Below are 21,401 nucleotides of genomic sequence, written 5' to 3'. Positions count from 1 at the left end.
ACCATCGTGACAAGTGCTCTGGGGTTAAAAAGCTCTTTGATACATTATGTAGTAAACCACCACTCAAATTTAGAAGCCCACCCTTGGCTCCAGGAAATGGTGTACAAATACCCCTCATGCTTGCCAGACCACTACACTGTGTACTTATTTTGTGCCCAGTGTTTGAGAGGAATAGATCCACACATCAGACATGTAGTATTGCCAAACCCCTGCAGTGCCACACTTAATTTTTCAGGCTCTACTGGAAACTTTCAGACAGGAAACGCAGCTGGCCACTTCAATAGCTCTTATAGCAGATCCAATGGTCATTTAGGTCACTCTTAGTCCAATTCAGCTTCATTTAATATTGTGTTTCTGTGGGAAAGGTAGTGACTGAGGTATTTTTCAACTGAAATAGGCTTCAAGATTTCTTTCTTTCTCCCTCTTGCTGACATTCTCCAACGTGTCAAACTTGTCAGTACATCAAGCATTGATGTTCACTTGAGTTATTAGTTATTTTAATGTAGCCCATGGTGATTCAGCTCCACCCATCGTAGGTTACATTATTACAGCTTGCATATTACATCAAATCATGCTGGATTCCATTCCTACAGGACTAAAATCGAAGACCCCGGGGAACATGAGAACAGGCCAGTGCTCCAGCCATATGCCAGACTATCTGACGTTATTAAGTAGAGCCCATTTTACCAATCTGTGATGAGGTTCCAAGCAGCACACCTGAATTTAACCCACTCCTCAGCTAAGACTTTCTTGAGCTGAGAAAACAGGGCTAGAGTTTGAGGGCCCTGTAGACAACCTCACTAAGCCTCAGGACCTTTAGTTCTTAGAAATAGAAATCCAAGCCTATTACTTTAGAGTAGGTTAATGACAAATGGAGGACCGTGACGACAATGGCCATTTTTGGTCATAAATCTGCTCTGTATGGTTAGTGGGAAAAGGAGGAGAGTGTGGTCTCATAGGATCAGGATCATGTTTGTTTATTCTGAGTAGAATAATATACTTGTGACCTCTAGTACAGTCATACAGTTGCCCCTGAACACCCCTCTTCCCCCCGGCACCATGGAGACCTCCTGCAACAGCTCTTTTCGTCCACCCTGCTCTTTCATTTCAATGGTACTCTCATTTCAGTTGATTCTCTACATGTCATCAGTAGTTCAGCTCATTGTATACTTTTCTTGCTCTGTGCTCCCCTCATTCTGTCCATCCCTCCCTTATTTCTGCATTCCTTTCGCACACTAAGCTCTTACCGGCAAATACCGCAGCAGTGTGTAGAAAAGACTGCTTTTCCTGTGTTCACTAGGCGGTGACTCTCCAAAACCTACTTTGGCACACTGAAGTCGACTGCATACTTTTGTCAATGGAAACCAGATGTGAAATTATAATGTATGGCAGCTTTTTTTCTTTCATCTTTGAGGGGAAAAAAATGCAGGCAAGACCATTTTTGATAATTTATGCTGTTATAGATAGAATATAAAACTGCATCTATTTTCACTTTCATGGTGACAACAGGGTAATATGGGATATCTTGTGTTTCTATATGATATCTTCTGTTTTTATATAAGCACGTATTCATTTTGGATGTAGGGCAACCATTGAGTCAACACAGTGCAAGGTTGTATATTAATCATGAAATCCAAAGGGTGCTCAGTTTACAAATTCCTAAATATTTACCCACTCAGCACACATGTAGACTACGCATGTATTTAATGGAACACATTCAATACCCAGACAATGATATACACCTTTTATCAGCTAAACAAACCAAACAAACTCATCATCCATGGCGCATCCATCCATGGATAATCTTAATATATTTTTTTATATCTTTCTTTTTTCTGTCATTTTTGTCTGTCATTCTAAAATCCCTGTAAATCCTGAAGCTCACCTCCCAATAAGAGAGAGTAATATCTCCTCCAGGACACACAAGTAGCTTAAGGCAATACCTATTGGAGGCTTTTAATACATTTTGTTCACTCTGGTCTGATTGTACAGTGTACTCAACCTTGTCAGAACAAAGTCTATATCATTTTCGTAGAGTTTTGAAGGTGTACAGACCCATACGCAGCAAGCTGCGATACACTCTGTCTTCTAGCACCTTTGTATGATAGCCAGCATGAACTTTTCCAGCAATTTGTGCTACAGTAGCTCTTCTGTGGGATCAGACCATACAGGCGAGCCTTCACTTCCCACACGCATCGATGAAAGTTGGGTGCCCATGACAAGCCGTTTTGAAGGTGTTCTTACCTGGTCGTCTAGCCATCACAATTTGCACAAGTCAGATCTTTACGCTTGCCATTTTTCCTGCTTCCAACACATCAACTTCGAGAACTGACTCTTCACTTGCTACCTTATATATCCCACCCCGTGGTTTTAATGCCATGGCTGATACACACACATATACATTTTTATTTATATATATATATATATATATATATATATATATATATATAATATACCCATACATACATACACACACACACAGTGGGGGAAATAAGTATTGGACATTTCTCAACATTTCCGATGAGGCTATTCACATGATATTTTCACCAGACATCGGTATTAACTCAAGGAATCTGGAAATATAAAGAATTCACAACATTAAAGTCTATAAATAAGGTTATGTGTAATAAAGTGGAATGATACAGGAAAAAAGTATTGATCACGCCAACTGAAATGTATTTAATACTTAGTATTAAATACATTTAGCCTTACTTAGCCTTTGTCCGTCCAGACGTGATTGAGGACTTGCACCACCAGATACTAACTGTTACTTTTAATATTGAACCCCCCCCCCATTTGTTCAGGGACTCATTATTCCATTTCTGTGAAACTTGTTCAGTTTATGTCTCAGTTGGTGAATGTTTTTATGTTAATACAAAGATTTACACATGTTAAGAAATTTGCTGGAAATAAAAGCAGGTGAATGTGAGAGGACGTTGTGTGTGTGTGTGTGTGTGTGTGTGTGTGTGTGTGTGTGTGTGTGTGTGTGTGTGTGTGTGTGTGTGTGTGTGTGTGTGTGTGTGTGTGTGTGTGTGTGTGTGTGTGTGTGTGTGTGTGTGATATGAATAGAAGCCAGCATAGACAAATACAAAGAATTATTGGACAGTTCTGTTTGGAGGACCTTCCACTGAGAGCTTGGAGCAACTGTTTGATGTGCATGGACAATACAGGTTCAGAGATAGTCAGAGGGAAGGAGAGATTCATTGCAGGCCATATTTCTTAAAGAAGAAGTACCAGTGCCTCCATGAAATTAGATCTTACAGATTCCCATAGCCTGGAGAGCTATGGTTTGCTGCGACACTGTTTAAACCTGTGGTTTGCTAGAACTCTAGAAGACACTATACATTTACACCTTTGTGCTGGTTAAAAGCCAGGAAAATGACAAATTACATGGCTGTCAATGACTGCCTACTTGGCAAGTATTCATTATGGTTCCTTGATGTTTACGACATTTACTTCCAGTAGAGTGCCCAGTGCCACCCCCAGTAGCAGTAAGCTCTTTTAGAGCTCAGGGGAATGACAGGTTAGACCTTGTGTATGTCTGTTACTCTGCCCAGCCCTGACCCCACAAACACAAAATAGCAGAGTCAACTCTGATATCAGGTTGTTAAGCCAGAAAATGGCTGCTGCTGGGTTTTTTGTTTTGTTTTGTTTTTTTCAGTAAAGCTAATGAAGACCCTGTTGTTATTATTCTCTTAACTACATAAAGACAGTTATTAATGCAGTGAAGCCTCATGGTGTTTTGCAGGTATATATTAAATTATTTTATATCATAAAATTGTTGAAACTTGAATTCTGGATTCAGATTTGTGCGAAGGTATATACTTGCTAAGCATACAGCACAGTAGTTCTGACTGCAAGGCAAATCACAGCTTTATATTAATGCACTGGTTCTAATGTTTATAATTTATATAATGGTTATAATTTTCATAGTAATAATGTACACAGCGACTTGTGTGGTGGACATGCCATATAAACAAACTAAAAAGGTGTGTGTAGTTGTTCATATGATAAAGTTTTCTGTGAGGAGACATTTCTTCAGCATGTTTGGAAGGAGTGTCAATTCTTTGTTTCAGTCTGAGGCTGTTCCTTTAAGTTTTCTGACACAAAACTCTTCAAGGTTTAGCAGTTTCTTGGTTAAATGACCAGCTGCATTTTTTTTCCCATCTTATTAACATCAGGAGAGAAAAAATGGCTAGTGACCGTTTATAGCTGTTATAATGTAAGTGATAACAGGAACTAATTTGTTTTGTGAACATTCCACAACATAAATGTAATTATAAATAGATTAGCAAGTAAGAGCTGTCATCCTTTAATAAATACACATTTGTTGGCAAGTTGCTGCAGTATAATTTATGTGGTATAACAAAACACACTCTGTTACACCACTCTGTCACTGATTATTTTCCTATTACAGCACATCTTGTCAAGTTTTATTTCTTGCATATACTCACCAGCCACTTTAATGGGAACACTGCTGTTATCAGCCAGTCATGTGCCAACAGCACAGTGCATAAAGTCATGCAGATACAGGTCAAGAGCTTCAATTATGGTTCACCTCAAACATCAGGATGGGGAAAAATGTGATCTCAATGACTCAGAAACTGATGATCCCCTGGGATGCACAACATTCTCTAGAGCTTATACAGAATGGTAAGAGAAACAAAAACACATTAATTGTGGGTGGAAGTGCCTTGTTGATCAGAGAGGCCAGAGGAGAATGACCAGACTAGTTCAAACTGATAGGAAGGCTAGAAATGTCCCAAATAACCACTCTTTACAACCGTGGTGAGCAGAAACACATCTCAGAATGCACATGAAGTTGAACCTTGAAGTGGATGGGCTACAACAGCAGAAGGCCACATCAGGTTCCACTCCTGTCAGACAAGAACAGGAATCTGATGCTACAGTGGGCACAGGCGTACCAAAACTGGACAGTTGAAGACTGGAAATGGACCAGGTGCTGTTTTTCCGAATCTTCAACCACTGAAGTTAAAGAAGGTCAGCTGAAGGTAGTCATAACAGTTTTACAGACCAGATGCTGTCAAGTGCCTCTTATGTTAGATTAGTAGTAATAGTGTTAGTAAATCATAGTAATTGAGGGAAGATGTAGTGACATAAATTCATCAGTTATACTAGAGTACACATTTTCAAGTAATGTCCATATTCCTTTCTTTCAGTGCCTTTTGTATTGTTCCCCCGTTTTCAGCGATATTTTACATTCTGTAAACATACCATTTTCTCCTTTATACTTTAAACTACTTACACTTTAGATAGAAGGGGAAATTTAGTTCAATTCGGTACAGCTCTGTGAAGACTGGTTTAGCAAACAGGTTGTTGACGTCCTTGTGCGAAAGAAAAATGTGGAAGACATCAGCTATAGGTCAAAGTGGAAGAAATTGTTTATTAACACTGTTCAAACCCCAACTCTATGTGGATTTTGAAGAGTAAACAACAAGGACCAGACGGCTTTGTTTCCATGCATGGCCATGATGTGGCCTTGCAAGCATGATCCAAGGACAGCACAAATTCCATGGCCTGGAGTATACTCTCTGACTACTTTATTAAAACAAAAGAGCTTTCTCTGTTTCCTCACAGTGGTTTGGTAGAAGTGGTGTTTAAATAAACTAGTGTGAATGTTTAAATTTTAGGTTATCTGCCTTTTCTGCACAGTTGCCTCCTCACTTCCTCTGATAAGACTCATTCTCTCCCTCACTTTCCTCTCTGTTTCTCTTGTTTTGCCATATCTGATTGAGTGATTGCCAAAGCCAGAGGCACATGCACAGTCTCTTGAATGCACTTTTCTCCCTGTATTTCCGTGATAAAGTCTCTGCACTTCAGAAAAACGGCAAGAGAGACATACACTATCCTGATCTTGTCTGCATATGTCATCTCTTTTACTGTAGCATTTAGTTACTTTTCAGTTTGTATGATCTAGAAAAGGAATCATTTAACACATAATAATGTGAATCATCTTTATATCAACACTACTGCTTGTTGATATAATTGGTTGATTTAGATCATTTATTAATTTCAGTCACATTTCCATTTTTAATTTTTATAATTTGTTATTTTCAGGATGACTTTAATTGATATAAACAGTTATTTTGTGCTGTGTTCTCTCCTCTTTATAAATCAGACTTGGAGCTTCGGATTGTCTGGCTGTTGTCCATTGGGCAGATTGATCATGCTGTGCTGCTGTTTGTCTCTCTTCAGTGTTTGATTAAAAGCACTGATTCTCCAAGCTTGCTTTCTGCCTCTGCCTTTCTGTTTGGGCTTCTGTGATCATTGTTGTTTGCTCATCACTGTAAGATAACTGAGGACTATATTTAAAAAAAAAAAAAAAAAGATACAGATATTTAAAATGTGAAATATATCCATAACAATTCTGTATTGTGTGTGTGTGTGTGTGTGTGTGTGTGTGTGTGTAATATGCACATAAAAGAACAGCACACTTTCCATAGTTTCAATGAAGCTAAAAGGGAAAGTAATGACTCGCACTGAGAATATTCCTACCATCTTTCTTCCTGGAATAGTTCTTTTCCATTATTACAGCCTCAGGGTTAGACCTTCTTTTCTATATGCATATATTGTGCTTAATTTAGTCTGTCCTGTAGACCACATTCAGTACTGCTCAAGTGTTTTTACTTTCTGGGGCAAAATTACCGTAAAGATAGTTGCTTTTTGTGAGGCAATATCATAATTTGATTTTATTAGGTGATTTTTAGAATCTTTGGTAAAGTACTGACAAGACAAGTACTGCATATCAATCTTACCATACCTGTACCACACTGTCCTTAAAGTTTGGAGGTTGAGCAGATATTCTCAGTGATGTGGTAGACAATGGTTGCCTGTTACCAAATGAAAGACTTGTCCAACTCAGTCCTTGTTGCCTTTGGAAACAGGAAGAGTCTGGGTCTGTTTCCCAGGAGAAGCATAACCAGCCTGTTTAAAGTGAATCAGAGCATGATCTGAGTTTGGTCAGGAGATTAGTGCTGTTTTCTGTAGAACTAACATGCTCCCTTTTGGAGTGACTTGCAAAACGCTATAATAGCCTTCCTTCATCACATATCTCACATGCTTATCCATCATATTTAGATTGGACTAGAGTTTGGCAGAATAGTCTATACATTTTTGAAATGGAGTCACTAGTATCAGTATGATTTCTTTCTTGATAGTGGTTCAGGGGAACAGTATTATATGTTCTTTTGGGTAGTTTTTTGTCCTAAAGAACTTCCAGTCTACAGTTGTTGATGACAGTTTTTACACAGTAAGTTAAACATCAACATTTTGGAACTGTTTTGTGGAGAGTTTTGGTATTCAAGCACAAGCTGATCCATCATAGTCACAAGTTCATCTCTTTGGAGCAAGTGCAGTTCCTGAAATCTTAAACAAAATTCCTAAAGGGTGCATGATGGGGATATGGAGTAACTTTAGCCACAATTGCTTTTTTTTTTTTTTTTTTTGTAACTTAAGAATATACCTCAGAATCCATTCTGGAAGCTTTGGCATGAAATATATGGTGTTTGTAAATTGCCATGCTAACATGAAAAATGAAAGAAGTGCCTTTATTTCTCTTCCTTTCTACTACAGTCTACCATTGTGCTTTCATAAAAAGGAATTAATCAGCTTGCTGTGATGAAAATGCAATGTGACACAGAGGTTTAAGGTTTTGGGTAAGGGTTTAGCAAACCACCGTGAAAAATTTCTACATGACCTCAACAACAGTTCTCCCACAAGAGAAGGTAAAAAAGCATTTTTACATCATATTTTTTAAGAGCGATTATAATATGAACATGGCCCAGCCAGTAAGTATTGCTTTGCTGCTTTGGTAAGAAGTGTTCTCAGTCTCACTCCCTCTGCTTAGCTTTTAACCAAAGCCAGGCTGGGCTTTTAAGAGCAGGCAGAGTGGTTACTTCACATTCCCAGCTTCTGGGTTCAATCATGTTTTGACCCAGGGTCAATGATGACATCATCCTCTTCTTTCTGAGAACCAAGTCATGAGCTGCCCTGGTTCATTTCTCATGTCCAAACTGTGCACTCATTTGTGTGCTTTAGCTACATTGTACAATATTTTAAATGCTTGCCAATTGCCTCAGTACAGTAATAACAATCCCTAACCTTTTGACAAAACAGTGTATGTATATCAGGTTTGGAATCAGCAGCCCCAAAGCGCAAGTGTATACTTGTGGAAGAAAAGTTATTATATCTAAAGCCTACTTGTCCCCTAAGGCCATAAATATACTTGCAGCTGGAATGTAGAGTTTGTGCTTTTGTAGAGGCATGAATTCATCCTGATCACCAGTAATTAAGAACACAATATAAACTTACTTAGACTATCTATAAAATTGCATACATCTATGAGCTTCATTTTGAGGACAACTATATTCCTCATATACATTTAGTCATTTATTTAAAACATAAATTCCAACTCCCTGTTCTTATAGACTGACATTTCCTGTTTCTCGTCCATGCAAGTTTCACCAGTACATGAGACTGGCTCGCAAGATCAGACGGTATCAAAACTCAAGGTAACCATTTACTATAAGGAATTGAGACACAGACACAATAGCAGTAAAACACTGAGTCATGATCAGAGGTCCAGATGGCTGTTTGTTCGAATCCCAGGTGCAGCCCAGCTGCTGAAAAACTATCTCTGATCTGATCAGTGATTCCTCATACCAGCAGTTATTATAATGGACAAGACACTGAGAAACTGATGGCAGTCAGTGCAACATTTGAACATGCATAAAAAGAAAATAGGCACAGTAGACCGAGACATCCACTTGACCTAATCAAAAAGATAACATTTAAAAAATATGGTTTGAGTCTTGGTTTAAAACTGTAACCATGGTAGCAGACATAATGTCCAGTCTTGGATCAGTGCCTGCAAATGGCACAGTTTCCCTTGAGTTTTAGCTGGGACTTGGGAATAGGCAACAGACCTGAAGATTTCAGAGACCAGAATACAGTCGAATATATTAATGATGTAGATGGAGCAAAGGGGTTTACTGAAGAGCTTTAAACATGAATAAGAGTCATAGACTGGCTCTGATTGAAAGGGAGACGGCGGACTATATAAGTAACCATTACTTATTTGCTTCATGCAGCAGAGCTTAAAAAATTTGTTTAAGATGGTACAAATATGTGGGTTTAAGACACGTGTATATAAAATGTAAAGAATTCTAATAATTTACTTTTCTGTGTAAAAATCATATTTGTGTCCGTCATATTTAGTGAATCGCTGAATCATTTTTCAAAGCTATAGCTTTCTCTAGGCCATGAAAAGAAATAAATGATTTGAGTTTAGCGAAGTGTGTAAACAGAATCCGAAAGGCCCCACAGATTCTTCATTAGTAGATTTTTCAATGATGTAAGGCAAAGGCAGCCTCAGGCAATGGTGCAAAACACTAATGTGCCCTAATTTATGGGTCACCGTAGTGTGAAGGACCTCTTAAAGCACCTCTTTCAAAAGAGTAAGTGAAAAATACTAGTAGTGAAAAAGCATGTCAGCTGATTATTTATTAAGCTTAAGGATGCCCTTGTTATTCGAATTACTCACACCCACACTCATTTTGTCATCTGAGAGGAGACGAGAGGAAACGGAGAAGTTGTGTTGGCTTCCTTTTATCCTCTAGTTAGTCATTACATGATCCCTGAGGTCTTGTGTAAGACAGGCAGTGCAAACAGACTGTAAGGACTGCTCCTTTATTTCATTTGTGGCTGTGATTATCATCATTACTGGGTGGTAGAAAATAGATAACCATGCCTAAGGAGCATAATATTTCTCACACAGCTCTCCATCAGCTTTTTTTGTCATGTTTTGGCAACCTGATCCTTTTAATACAAGGTTGTATCAATATTAGTTTGCGCTAAGGTCATGTTAGTTTACGGTTTGTGGTGTGTAAAATGGGTGTAAATGTGTGATGTGACTGTTTTATGTAAAAACTCTGCTTCTGTATACTTTCCACTCATCTTCTCATCTTCTATATACAGTAGGTGGTTCATACATCCCTGCCTAAATGCCATTCTCTAAATATTTACATGTGAGGCAAGGAAATGTTTGTACCTTCAGCAGCTGGATACTAATTTTCTTCTCATTCTATTGTGGAGATATTTAGATGTCGTGTTTTTACAACCATTTTATTCAAAACTTCATGCAAATGTGAGTAAGGAAAGGAGATTTTATTGCATTACTCAGTGTCAGTTCCTCCTGACAGCAGCTCTCTCAATGTGCCTGGCCTGTTATCACAACTATAAAAGTTAATGGCCATTATGTGTAAAGTCTCATGGGAGAGAGCTCTTTCTCTCCTTCCCTCTCCTGCTCCACTACAAATATATTGTTAACAGCTCACCCTTCTTTATCAGTGGGTGTGTGTCTGTGTTTTACAGAGACTGACGTTGGCCAGGGAAACATGAGCGAGCGCTTCGATTGTGACAACTGCAAAGAATCCTTGTACGGAAGGAAGTACATCCAGGCGGAGGAGAATCCATACTGCATCCCTTGCTATGACAGCCTGTTTGCCAACACCTGCGATGAGTGCAAAGAGCTGATAGGCCATGACGCAAGGGTGGGTTTTCAACAACTAATTGAAAATTACTGTTTTTGTACTTCCAAACGAGGTCCCTATAATTAAACAGAGACTCTGCAACATCAGACGGTTTCTTTGAGCTAGAATGGATCACAGCTATTTATTATAATTAGGTTTTTTTTTCTTCAATAAACTCAGCCAAAATAGTAATGATTAAAACATTACGCAGCATTTCAGCGACCAAAAATGAACTGTTTAATCCCCTTGAACCAATTTGCCTACAGGTTTAATCCCCTTTAAATGAAAAGAGCATCTGCCAAAGCAGCTCAGTTAATGCATAGTAAACATTAGTCAGGAAATGATTGTGGAGTCATGGAGGAAATTGAGATCTGGAGAGTTGGACTTGCATTGAACAGTCTGATATGTTATTGACACTGAGAAATATAAAACTGCAGGAGGCCATAAACTGTATTTGTCTGTCTTTGCTGTATAGTACACAAACAAGAAGTCACACTCCTGTCTGTTTGCATATTTGATACGCATGCATATAAGTGCAATAAATGCCATCCATGTGCTGCTGATTTGCACATTATCTGTGGAAATGTTTTTAAGTCATTGGAAATGTGTTTGGTTAGATAATAATTTGTTAATGTTAGCCTCTTAGGAAAAAAAAAACACATTTGTGCAACTTTCCGTACATTGTAACCTTAGTATTATAAAGTTTATGCCCGTAGTTTTCATCCTCAGAACATTATTACACTAATGTCATTTGAATATTATGATCACCCATTCATGGTGTGCAAATGTATGGCAATTTGTGTGTGTCTGTGTGTAGGAGCTGTTCTATGAAGATAGGCACTACCATGAGCACTGCTTCCGTTGTTTCCGCTGCGACCGCTCACTGGCTGATGAGCCCTTCACCAGCCAGGATGACTCTCTGCTCTGCAATGACTGTTACTGCAACGAATTCTCTTCCAAATGTGTCGCCTGTGACAAGACTGTCATGCCTGGTAAGCACTCACGGAGCACTTTGTCTATACAGGAGTCAGACCTTTTGTTTGTGTCAGCCATAACTACTCAGGCAGTGCAGTCTTTTCCTGAAGAAGCAGCCCAGTGGTGCAGTGGTTAGCATTGCCACCTTACAACTCCAGGGTCCAGGTGTATTCCTGAGCTCTGTATCTGTGTATGCTTGTGTGCGTTCTCTCCGGGTTTCTTCCCACACCAAAACAGCATACTAGTATGTGAATTGACTACCTTAAATTGCCGCTTGTTGTGAATGTGTGTGAGCATGGTGCCCTTTGATAGACTGCTTTCCCTGGGTGTAACGGAACTGAAGATGAATAATAATAATAGTAATCTCATCATCATCGGCATCAACATCATTTACCTGTATAGCACTTTTCAATAACCCAGGGACAAGGAGTAAAAACCTTACATGTAACACATTTGTATTGAGTGTAAGACTGTAAATGCTTATCCTGTGCTTAGGGGAGGCAGCCATTCATGAGCAGAGTGATGCAGGTAAAATCACAGACAAGAGCTGTTGGCTAAGGAAAAATTGGGAGTAGGAGGAAGAGATGGAAAAGATCCAGTTCTAGAGAGAGAGACAAAAATTTAAGCAGTCAGCAAGATATGACCGTAATTGCCAGTGTGCCGATCTTGCAGTCTCTGAGCCAAATCTTTGTGCATGGCAGTCTGCCAAACATCTGATGAGAGGAGGAGATAAGCCTGTAAGCTATTTCATCAAGAGCTGTATCATCCAAAAGAGAGTAATAAAATAAGAAAATATTCCATGTGTATATATGGGTTTTGCTTTCTCATAAATAAAGAAAAAGAATTCTGGTGTTTTCTATGTTATGACCCTTTTTCTAACATACAAACACACAAAACAGGTCATTCCATTTTGTGCAATTCTGTAGTAATAATCTAGAATGTAAACATATAAAGACATGCCTTTGTTCCAACAGAGCAAAACTTGTTTCATGCATCTTACACCAAGGCTTTCATTTTGCAGAAAGACACATAGTTAGTGGTCAGGAACTCTGTCTGTGATGTGGGAACAGCAAGTCAGAAACAATACTCTCTATGTTACAGAAATTCACTTAAACACACACTGCATACCAAAGCGTATTCACTTTTCTCAGATTAATTTCACCCCATGGGTTCTAGACTGAAAACGACTCCTTCTGTACTCTTCCCACCGAGTCAAAAGCCATGTTCCAGCTGAATATTTCTTCAAAAAAGCCTGGAGGATTATGTCCTCGATCTTCCCTTTGCAGAGGAAAGCTATACTGAGCTCTTTAATATGGCCTTACTGAAGGAACCCTCAGCTGCCCGTTTCATCTGTAGAACCTGTGAACACCATGCAGACTTTGAAGGTCACTTATTGAGCATAATAATATCAGGTCATTATGCTGTTGCTAGAAATCCTTGTTTTATCTTCTTTTTTTTTTATCTGATCATAGTGAAACTGCCTTTTGAAGAACGTTTGCTGCACTTGATGCCGTGAAGCCATTTTGTTTAGATCAAATGTATATTGGTATATTGTAAGAGCTGCTTCTTTGTGTGCTGGTAATTAAAATAAACTTGCTGAACTCTTTCTTTCCCTCAGGTACTAGGAAGCTGGAGTATGCCGGCAACACGTGGCACGAGGGCTGTTTCATTTGCAGCAGCTGTAAGCAGCCTATTGGCTCCAAGTCCTTCATCCCAGATAAGGATGATCACTACTGTGTTCCATGCTATGAAAACAAGTTTGCCCCTCGCTGCACTCGATGCAAACAGGTTAGTATCAGTAAGTAGTCAGTAAATCAACACCCAGCCTTCAAGAATTTTTCCCATGCATTACTCAAACCTAATCAACCCAAATTAAATTCCTCCTCAGAATTTCTCCGTCACACACTGAGTCTGGGGATTTTGGAACGCTTAACAGGTCTAGCATTCTAAAAATCCTCTAACTCCTTTTCTGAAAAGCAAACCTGCTGTTATGTACATATGCTTAGGAGACTAAATGAAACTCAAATTGGACAAATACCTTCACTGATAGAAAATGTAGTGTTGCAACTTCACAGCTCTAGGGTCCCTGGTTCAATACTGAGCTCGGGTTATGTCCCATATCCGCATGGTTTTTTTTTTTTTTTCCAGGTTCTCTGGTTTCATCACACTTATCAAAAACTTGATGGTAGGTGGAGTGACAACTTTAAATTGGCCCTTGGTGTGAATGAGTCTGTGTGCATGGTGCTCTACAATGGACTGGGGTTCTCACCTCATGCCCAGTGTCCACAAAATGTGCTCTGAGTTCACCATAACCCTGACCCAGTCCAATACTCCAACACATTTTCATGTCACTTCATTTTACAGACTATATTAAATAGGGTAAAGTATTAGCCACTGTCCTATCAACAAGACCTATTAAACTTTACAAGTACATATAGCTGATACTGTCTTGCGCTGGAGTGTTCGTGTGTGTGTGCACAACATCATTAGTAGGGACGCAGAGCAAAAAACTTTAATGTATACAAACAAAAACGCAATCGTTTTGGGGGGGGGGGGGGGTAGCAACGAAGGAATTATTAGTGAAAAGTCATATCAACAGCAAATTGGTGCACTAGCTTAAAGTGCATTTATATTTTGTATCTTTTCTTTTCACCACTATTATTTGTCTGAGAGTTTTTATATTTCTTATTTTAATAGCATTTTTAATTGTGTATTTCATCATGCTCCAATACAATACAATGCATGCATAATTTTAAATATTGCACTTATTATTTTCTGTTTTCTTAGATTTTGTTTATTTGTCTAATGCAGCATCTGTGAGAACAAGCAAACTACCAATCTCATTGTACATTGGGCATATTATAATAAACTTGAATCTTGAATTTATTGGCAACAGTTTTAAACAAGATTTTGTGTAAAACATGTCAAGCAGCAGTGACATTAAAAAAAAGAAATTGTACGCGTGATATAGAGATGCACAGATGTATCGTATCAGCTGATAAAGGTTATTTTACACACTACGGGCCATCGGCCAATAGTTTAAAAACATCCAATAATCAGGTACACCCAATCAGGGCCGATTATATCCTGTCAATCAAAAGAGGGCGGGAAAAACGCATTGATTTCGTGCTGTGTGTAAAGATGTCTCTTGTGTGGAATGACGACAAAACTGCAGTTTGTAAGCTCTATAATCTCTGCCCCGCTAAAATTTTACACCGGACGCTGCAGCAGTGAAGCGGGAGTTTCGGCATCAAGCCTAATTTTTTTTTTTTTTTTTTTTTTTTTGCCGAGCTGAATTAAAGCGCCTGTACACTGTTGAAAGATTTAAATGAAGATGAGTTGACAAAAAAGTATATATTGCACAGAAAAATATATTTGTTAATGTTAATATATATAAAAAAAAAAGTTGATATTATATATTACCAGTTTGATGTTCATTGATGAAGTAGAAATGCTTTTGTTTATGGTGAGTGAATGTGAAGCCTAACAGGAGGTTTTTTTTTTAGAATTCAGTCAATGTTAATATGAATTAATAACATTCAATAAGTAAAGAAATCTTACTTTAATCTTCAGAATTTAGTTCATGTGTTAATGTTAGAGTAATGTGTTTTCTGTTTATGAGACCAGTTACTGTGAAACAATGTGTTGAAATGGAGAGGAAAAAGTTTTTATTTGCATTTCCTTCAGAATTGTGGAATTAATTATTATTAATTTAAAAGAAGGTATAAAAGGCAGAACTATCAGTATCGGCCGATATCACTCTGAATAATCGGTTATCGTATTGGCTGAGAAATTTAGTATCGGTGCATCTCTAGTGTAATAGCAGTTTGTAAGAGCAGTTTTAATGGGGAATACACTTTATTCTTACTTAAGTAGGTCTGTAAAAACAAAGATTTGTTTTTTTTTGTTTGTTTTTTTTTACAATGAAACTTTCAGCTGTGTTTCAGCCACATTTATTTAATTGACCGAATATCAAATTATCTGCGCTTCATGTAGTGCACTACATAAGGTGTGCAAGACCGTTATGTTAAACCTAAGGTAGTGCACAAGAAACGCAGATCTAATATTGTTTTTAAAATTAAAACTGTAAATCAACATAATGTAACAATTTCACACTGTTTGTTAGGGAAAGAGGTCCAAACAGTATTTGCTCTGCAGAAATTTGCTCCCATGTCAAATCTAATGAGTCCTATTATACAATGTTTTATTTAATCTGTCTATCTGTTTTAGGTCTTGGCCAAAGGGGGTGTGACCTACCGCGATGAGCCATGGCATAAGGAGTGCTTTTTGTGTGCAGGCTGTAAAGTACAGCTAGCTGGCCAGCACTTCACCTCCCGAGACGACCGCCCTTACTGTCTTAAGTGCTTTGGAAACCTCTATGCTAAGAAGTGTGAGGCCTGTAGCAAACCAATCACAGGTACATCAGAATAATTATACATCTGTATGATGAAATGATTGTATATGTTTTTGTTATGACTGCTTGGCTCATGCGTGTGTTCGTGTGTGTGTGTTCGTGTGTGTGTGTGTTCTCAGGTTTTGGTGGAGGGAAGTACATTTCATTTGAGGAGCGGCAATGGCACCAGTCTTGCTTCACCTGCACCCGGTGTTCTGTGTCACTTGTAGGAGCTGGTTTCTTTCCTGAGAGGGATGAGATCCTGTGCCGTGAATGCAACAGCAATCTATAGAGCCTTCATTTACACTCTTCTCTCCATTCTGCCAACTACACACACACACACACACACACACACACACACACACACGCGCACATGATTACAGACTCAGAGTTTTCACAAATACTGATTGGCTCACAAAAGCTGTGTTGATTACAATATCCCCGTTTGATATTAAGTCAGGGTTGTTTTCTTAAACACACGTGCGCGCACACACACACACACATTTTGTTAGATGGCGCAACATGTTTTTTCTTATAAGTTTTTTGTCTAAGAAGTTCCTTGTTTGCAAAAGAGCGACTATGCAAGATCATGCTTGTTAGAACTCAATCTATTCAGAATTGTGCCTTATTAGTTAGCATTGCTCACCCTGTGTGCTTTCACTTTATATACACTTTATGCCATCATTGTAGGTCTTTTTTTAACCTCAAAGCAGAGAATGCAGGCTCAGCGTAGAGTGCTGTGTTTCACTCTGTATTCATCAAACTGCAGATGTCTTAGCTGCACTGCTTACTTTTTTGGGATGGAAAGCAGTCCATCATTTTTTCCATTCAGCAACAGTAGTGCTTAAGCAATGCTTTAGATAAACCACCAGAGCTCTCTCATCCTAGGACTACAAACAGGCGATGTAGCAATTATTATAAAGACCTAATCCATCCATTCTTTATTTGTCCTACTCCCTGACTGTTAATGGAGAGTTAATTATGAGTAGTTAGGGTATATGATTACAACCTATAAAACACCTCAGACAGACAGATTCCTCCATAAACATCAAAGTGCTCTGGGGCCTGCTAGATATGTTCATTTCCCAAAAAAAGACTTGATTTTGTTGTATTGGACTAAATTATTGGCCATGAGAACACATATTTGGCAAGAAATTGTATCTGAAATGTATGATCCAAGTCTGTTGAAGTTGATAAAAATGTTTGAGGTTTGTAGTATTTAAGCACTTTTGATGTGTTTCTTCATTTGTTTTTGTTTCTAAGCATATTGTATGTCAAAATGCATTAATGGGTTATTCCAAAAAATGTGTCCATGTATATATCACACCAAAAAGTGACTTTTACAAAATAGGTGGGAAATGAAGTGTGATGTGTTTTACAGAAATCATTCATGCATTTGCACTATGGCTTGAATTAAGCATATCTTGTGGACAGACAGTAGTAGTAGTAGTAGTAGTAATAATAATAATAATAATAATAATAAATGAAAAGACGCCACATGCATACACTGCATATAAATGGAATACAGACCACTGCCTGATTGCTGTTTCTCAATTCTTTGTATAATCTTAGGTCTACTATACACATGCGCAATACTTCTTTTTTCTTTAGTCTTTTACATGCTATGGGATTTTATTTTTTTCCTTCAAGATTTAGTTTAGGTTCACATTCATTGAGTGACTGGGCAAGTCCCATGAAAGTGTATGTTGCAATATGAATATGTCAGCAGAATGGTATGCATGCTGTTCTCATTCTTTTTTTTTTTTTCCTTTCCAGTCTTTACCGTTCATTGCTTTGTTACTGAAGATAATATTACTAATTTCACCATAAAATATTTCTAAATGTATGTATTCACTTTGAGCTTTGATGCTGGCTAGTCAGAGTTAGCTAATGCTTTTTTTTATTGTTTATAGAAATATGTAATACATTTAGAATTAGGAAACATGGTTTAAAACAAGATTCTGTCTGATCTAGATGTTGGTTGTTTGTTAATAAATATTTTATAAATTAATCCAGTTTTGGTATCATATTTTCTCTGCGAAAGATTTATCAGGAAGAGTCCTTATCAAATTCTGATCAAATTTGTAACACAACAGGCTTATTTAATTTAAGAGATAATTTAATGATATCGTAAGTGAAGTCTGTAGCTTTAATGGTGATGTTCCTGGCTCTCTGCATGCATACACTGTACAGTGATGTGAAAAAGTATTTGCCCCATACTAAACCTGAGTAAACACACAAAATAAATAAATAAATAAATAAATAAATAAATAAATAAATATATACATACACATACACACACTCACACACTGGAAAAAAGTTAAACCCCCATCACCACTGTGAAAAAAATTATTGCCTCTTAAACTTAAAATCTAGTTGTGCCACCTTTAGCAGCAATAACTGCAACCAAACGCTTCCAATAACTGGAGATCAGTCTTATTAGGACTAGGATTTACTCCTACGATTTGGATCATTGTCTTGCTGCATAATCCAGTTGCAAAATTATGGACTGGAGATCAGTCTTTCACTTAGGACTAGGACTTACTTCCATGCTTTGGATCGTTGTCTTTCTGCGTAATCCAGTTGTGCTTGAGTTTCAACTTACGGACTGAAGACCGGATATTCTCCTTCAGGATTTTCTGGTATAGAGCAGAATTCGTGTTTCCCTCAATTATTGCAAGTTGCCCAAGCCCTGAAGCAGCAAAGCATCCCCACACCACCACACTCCACCACCATGCTCAACCATAGGTATGATGTTCTTTTTGTGGAATTCTGTGTTTGGTTTACACCAGATGTAACGGGACCCCTGTCTTCCAAACAGTTCCACTTTCAATTCATCAATCCACAGAACATTCTCCCAAAGGGTTTGAGCATCATCAAGGTGTGTTTTGGCAAAATTCAGACAAGCCTTAATGTTCTTCTGGGTTAGCAGTGGTTTTCACATCTCCACTCTTCCATGGACACCATTTTTACCCAGTGTCTTTCTGATAGGGGAGTCATGAACCTTTATTGATGCAAGAGAGGCCTGTAGGTCATTTGATGATGTCCTTGGCTCTCTTGTGACTTGCTGGATGAGTTGTTGCTGTGCTCTTGGAGAAATTTTGAAAGGTTGGCCACTTCTCGGAAGGTTCACTACCGTGCTGAATTTTTTTGGAGATTTGGAGATAATTTGGAGATAATGGTTTTCAATGTAGTTCTTTGGAGTCCCAGCACCTTTGAAATAGCCTTGTAACCCTTCCCAGACTGATGTATTTCAATCACCTCTTTCTTCATCATTTCTTGAATTTCTTTCGGTTTTTGTATAGAGTATTACTGGGTAAGACCTTTTAACCAACTTCATGCTGTTGAAAAAGTTCTATTTAAGTGATGATTTGATTGAACAGGTCTGGCAGTAATCAGGCCTGGTTGTGTCTAGTCCAGCTGAACCTCATTATGAATGCAGTTTCAGAGATTTGAGGAATTACTAACTACGGGGCAAATACATTTTCATACAAGCCCAGTTGGTGTTGAATAACTTTTATGTACCAATATATAACATTATCATTTATAAAACTGTATACCATTGTAGTTTGTGTTTACTTAAGTTGACTTTGTTTTATCTTGGATTTTGCTTTAAGTTCTGAAACAATTTAGTATGAGAGATACACAAAAACAGAAGAAATCAGCATAGGGCAAATACTTTTTCACAGCACTGTATATATAAAATGTACATGATGGTATAATCAAGAGTACCTTTAGTATGTATTGGGGTGTAACATAATGCCACCATCTATATCTGTTTAGTTATCCAAATATTCATAGCTGTATATTTATCAGAATTTAAACTTGAAGTGGGTATGGGTTTCTTTCCCTTTCTTTTTTTTTTTTATAGATATGTGTGCTATTTGTTTTTTAATCCCACTCATGCAGTTATTACTATTGTACCTGCCCATGACATTTTCCAACTAAGTAAAGGCCTATAAAAACTAGTAGCCTAAATTAAACCATTGCATCCCTGACCAGTATGTTACTAAGTATGAATGAATTAATGTTCTAAATTAATCCTTCATGTTCACCTTAATGAGTGAATTCTTTCTTTGTCCCATAAACTTCATATTTCACAGCTCGCTCATGCCCATGAGTTTCATATCTGATCACACCCACATGAAAATAAAAACCTTCTTGTGTAATTGTTTTATTGCATCACACACAATTCCCAGTCCCAATGCACACCTCTAGTCTCGACCAGATGGCCTGTAATCCTCTGTGTCATATGTCTCATTTCATGAAGAGAATGATAAGGTGCATCGTTAATGTGGAAAATATCTTCAGGGATCAACAGAGGTCTAGTTACATGAGTTTTAAAGCTACACTACATTTATTTCTCATGTGAAAGATGCATACTACAGTAAATGTACAAAGGTAAACCCCAGTGCCAAGGGAAAAAAGTATAAAACTGCACCTTTTTTTTTTAAAGAGTGAGTTCAGTGGCTTTTTTTATGTGCTACATAGTCTTAATGTTTTACTATATCTAAATGAACTCCATTTCCCATTCTCCACCAGAAACTACTACAAGGCTCATCACCTGTTCTGTTACATGCTCTGTTATCCTGCTGTCACTCCCTGGACTAATCACACACCTGGTCCCAATCACATTTTCACTACAAACACACACCACAAACCTCAGCTTGTTCCAAAATATTGCTCTTAGCAAATAACTAGTGATGTTACCAAGCTGGTAAAGCTTGAATTTCCCCTATGGGGGAGCAACAAAGGTTCATCTTATTTTATTTTATCTTAAATTGGTGTTGTAAAGTTCACAGTACTCTGATTTTGGCCCTGCTGATTTACTTTACCAAGTTTGCTTGGTTTATTCCAGTCTGTTTGTTGATCACCGGAACCATTTCCTATTTATGACTGCTTTTGTCTTTTGATTTGGCTTACCCATCTTAAGTAGCTTGCTCATTAGCAAATTCTGTTTAGATTTTTGCTATTAAAATATCAAATTATTTCTTTTTAGCTTTGGTAATGCTCAATAATGGGTAAAATAATAATAATAATAATAATAATAATAATAATAAAAATAATAATAATAATCAACCACTCAAAGGCAAGTTAATAAACTTTTATTCGTTTATCTCTTTCCTGCTGGTAGTTTAAGTGGTATGTTTCAACAATGTTACTCCAGAGAAATTCTTTATTTCACATGAAATTTATAAAAACAAGGGTATTCCTTCAGAATATATTTCCAAGCTTGATCTTGCACATCTGTATCTAATATTCAGACACTCCCAAAGAGGGTTATTAACCAGATCAGGTGTGATAATTTAGGGTTGGATCTAAACTATGTTCTAGGAAACTCCAGAATCACTGGTAGGCATTTCCAATCCATATAAACCTGAAACTATGTTTTTAAAAAATGGGAAAAGTATTGTGCAAATATTGAATTTCCCATTCCGCACTTGCATCAGGTTTTTTTGTTTTGTTTTGTTTTTTTTTCACCT

General features: G+C 37.7%; 1 protein-coding gene across 2 annotated transcripts in view; it reads left to right on the top strand.

Moving 5' to 3' along the window:
- fhl3a (four and a half LIM domains 3a) overlaps positions 1–18,252 on the top strand; it is a 32,513-nt gene extending 14,261 nt beyond the window's left edge. For both annotated transcript variants that reach the window (XM_053632994.1, XM_053633003.1), the window contains exons 2-6: positions 10,393–10,571; positions 11,368–11,542; positions 13,144–13,313; positions 15,756–15,942; positions 16,059–18,252. In XM_053632994.1, the coding sequence (XP_053488969.1) occupies positions 10,416–10,571; positions 11,368–11,542; positions 13,144–13,313; positions 15,756–15,942; positions 16,059–16,210 (840 nt within the window). In that variant the 5' untranslated portion in view covers positions 10,393–10,415 and the 3' untranslated portion in view covers positions 16,211–18,252. The remainder of the gene's footprint in view (positions 1–10,392; positions 10,572–11,367; positions 11,543–13,143; positions 13,314–15,755; positions 15,943–16,058) is intronic.
- Positions 18,253–21,401: the final 3,149 nt, after the last annotated feature.

The sequence above is a fragment of the Ictalurus furcatus genome, chromosome 1, assembly GCF_023375685.1.
Source record: "Ictalurus furcatus strain D&B chromosome 1, Billie_1.0, whole genome shotgun sequence".
Classification (NCBI taxonomy): domain Eukaryota; kingdom Metazoa; phylum Chordata; class Actinopteri; order Siluriformes; family Ictaluridae; genus Ictalurus; species Ictalurus furcatus.
This window is presented reverse-complemented; position numbering and strand designations above follow the sequence as displayed.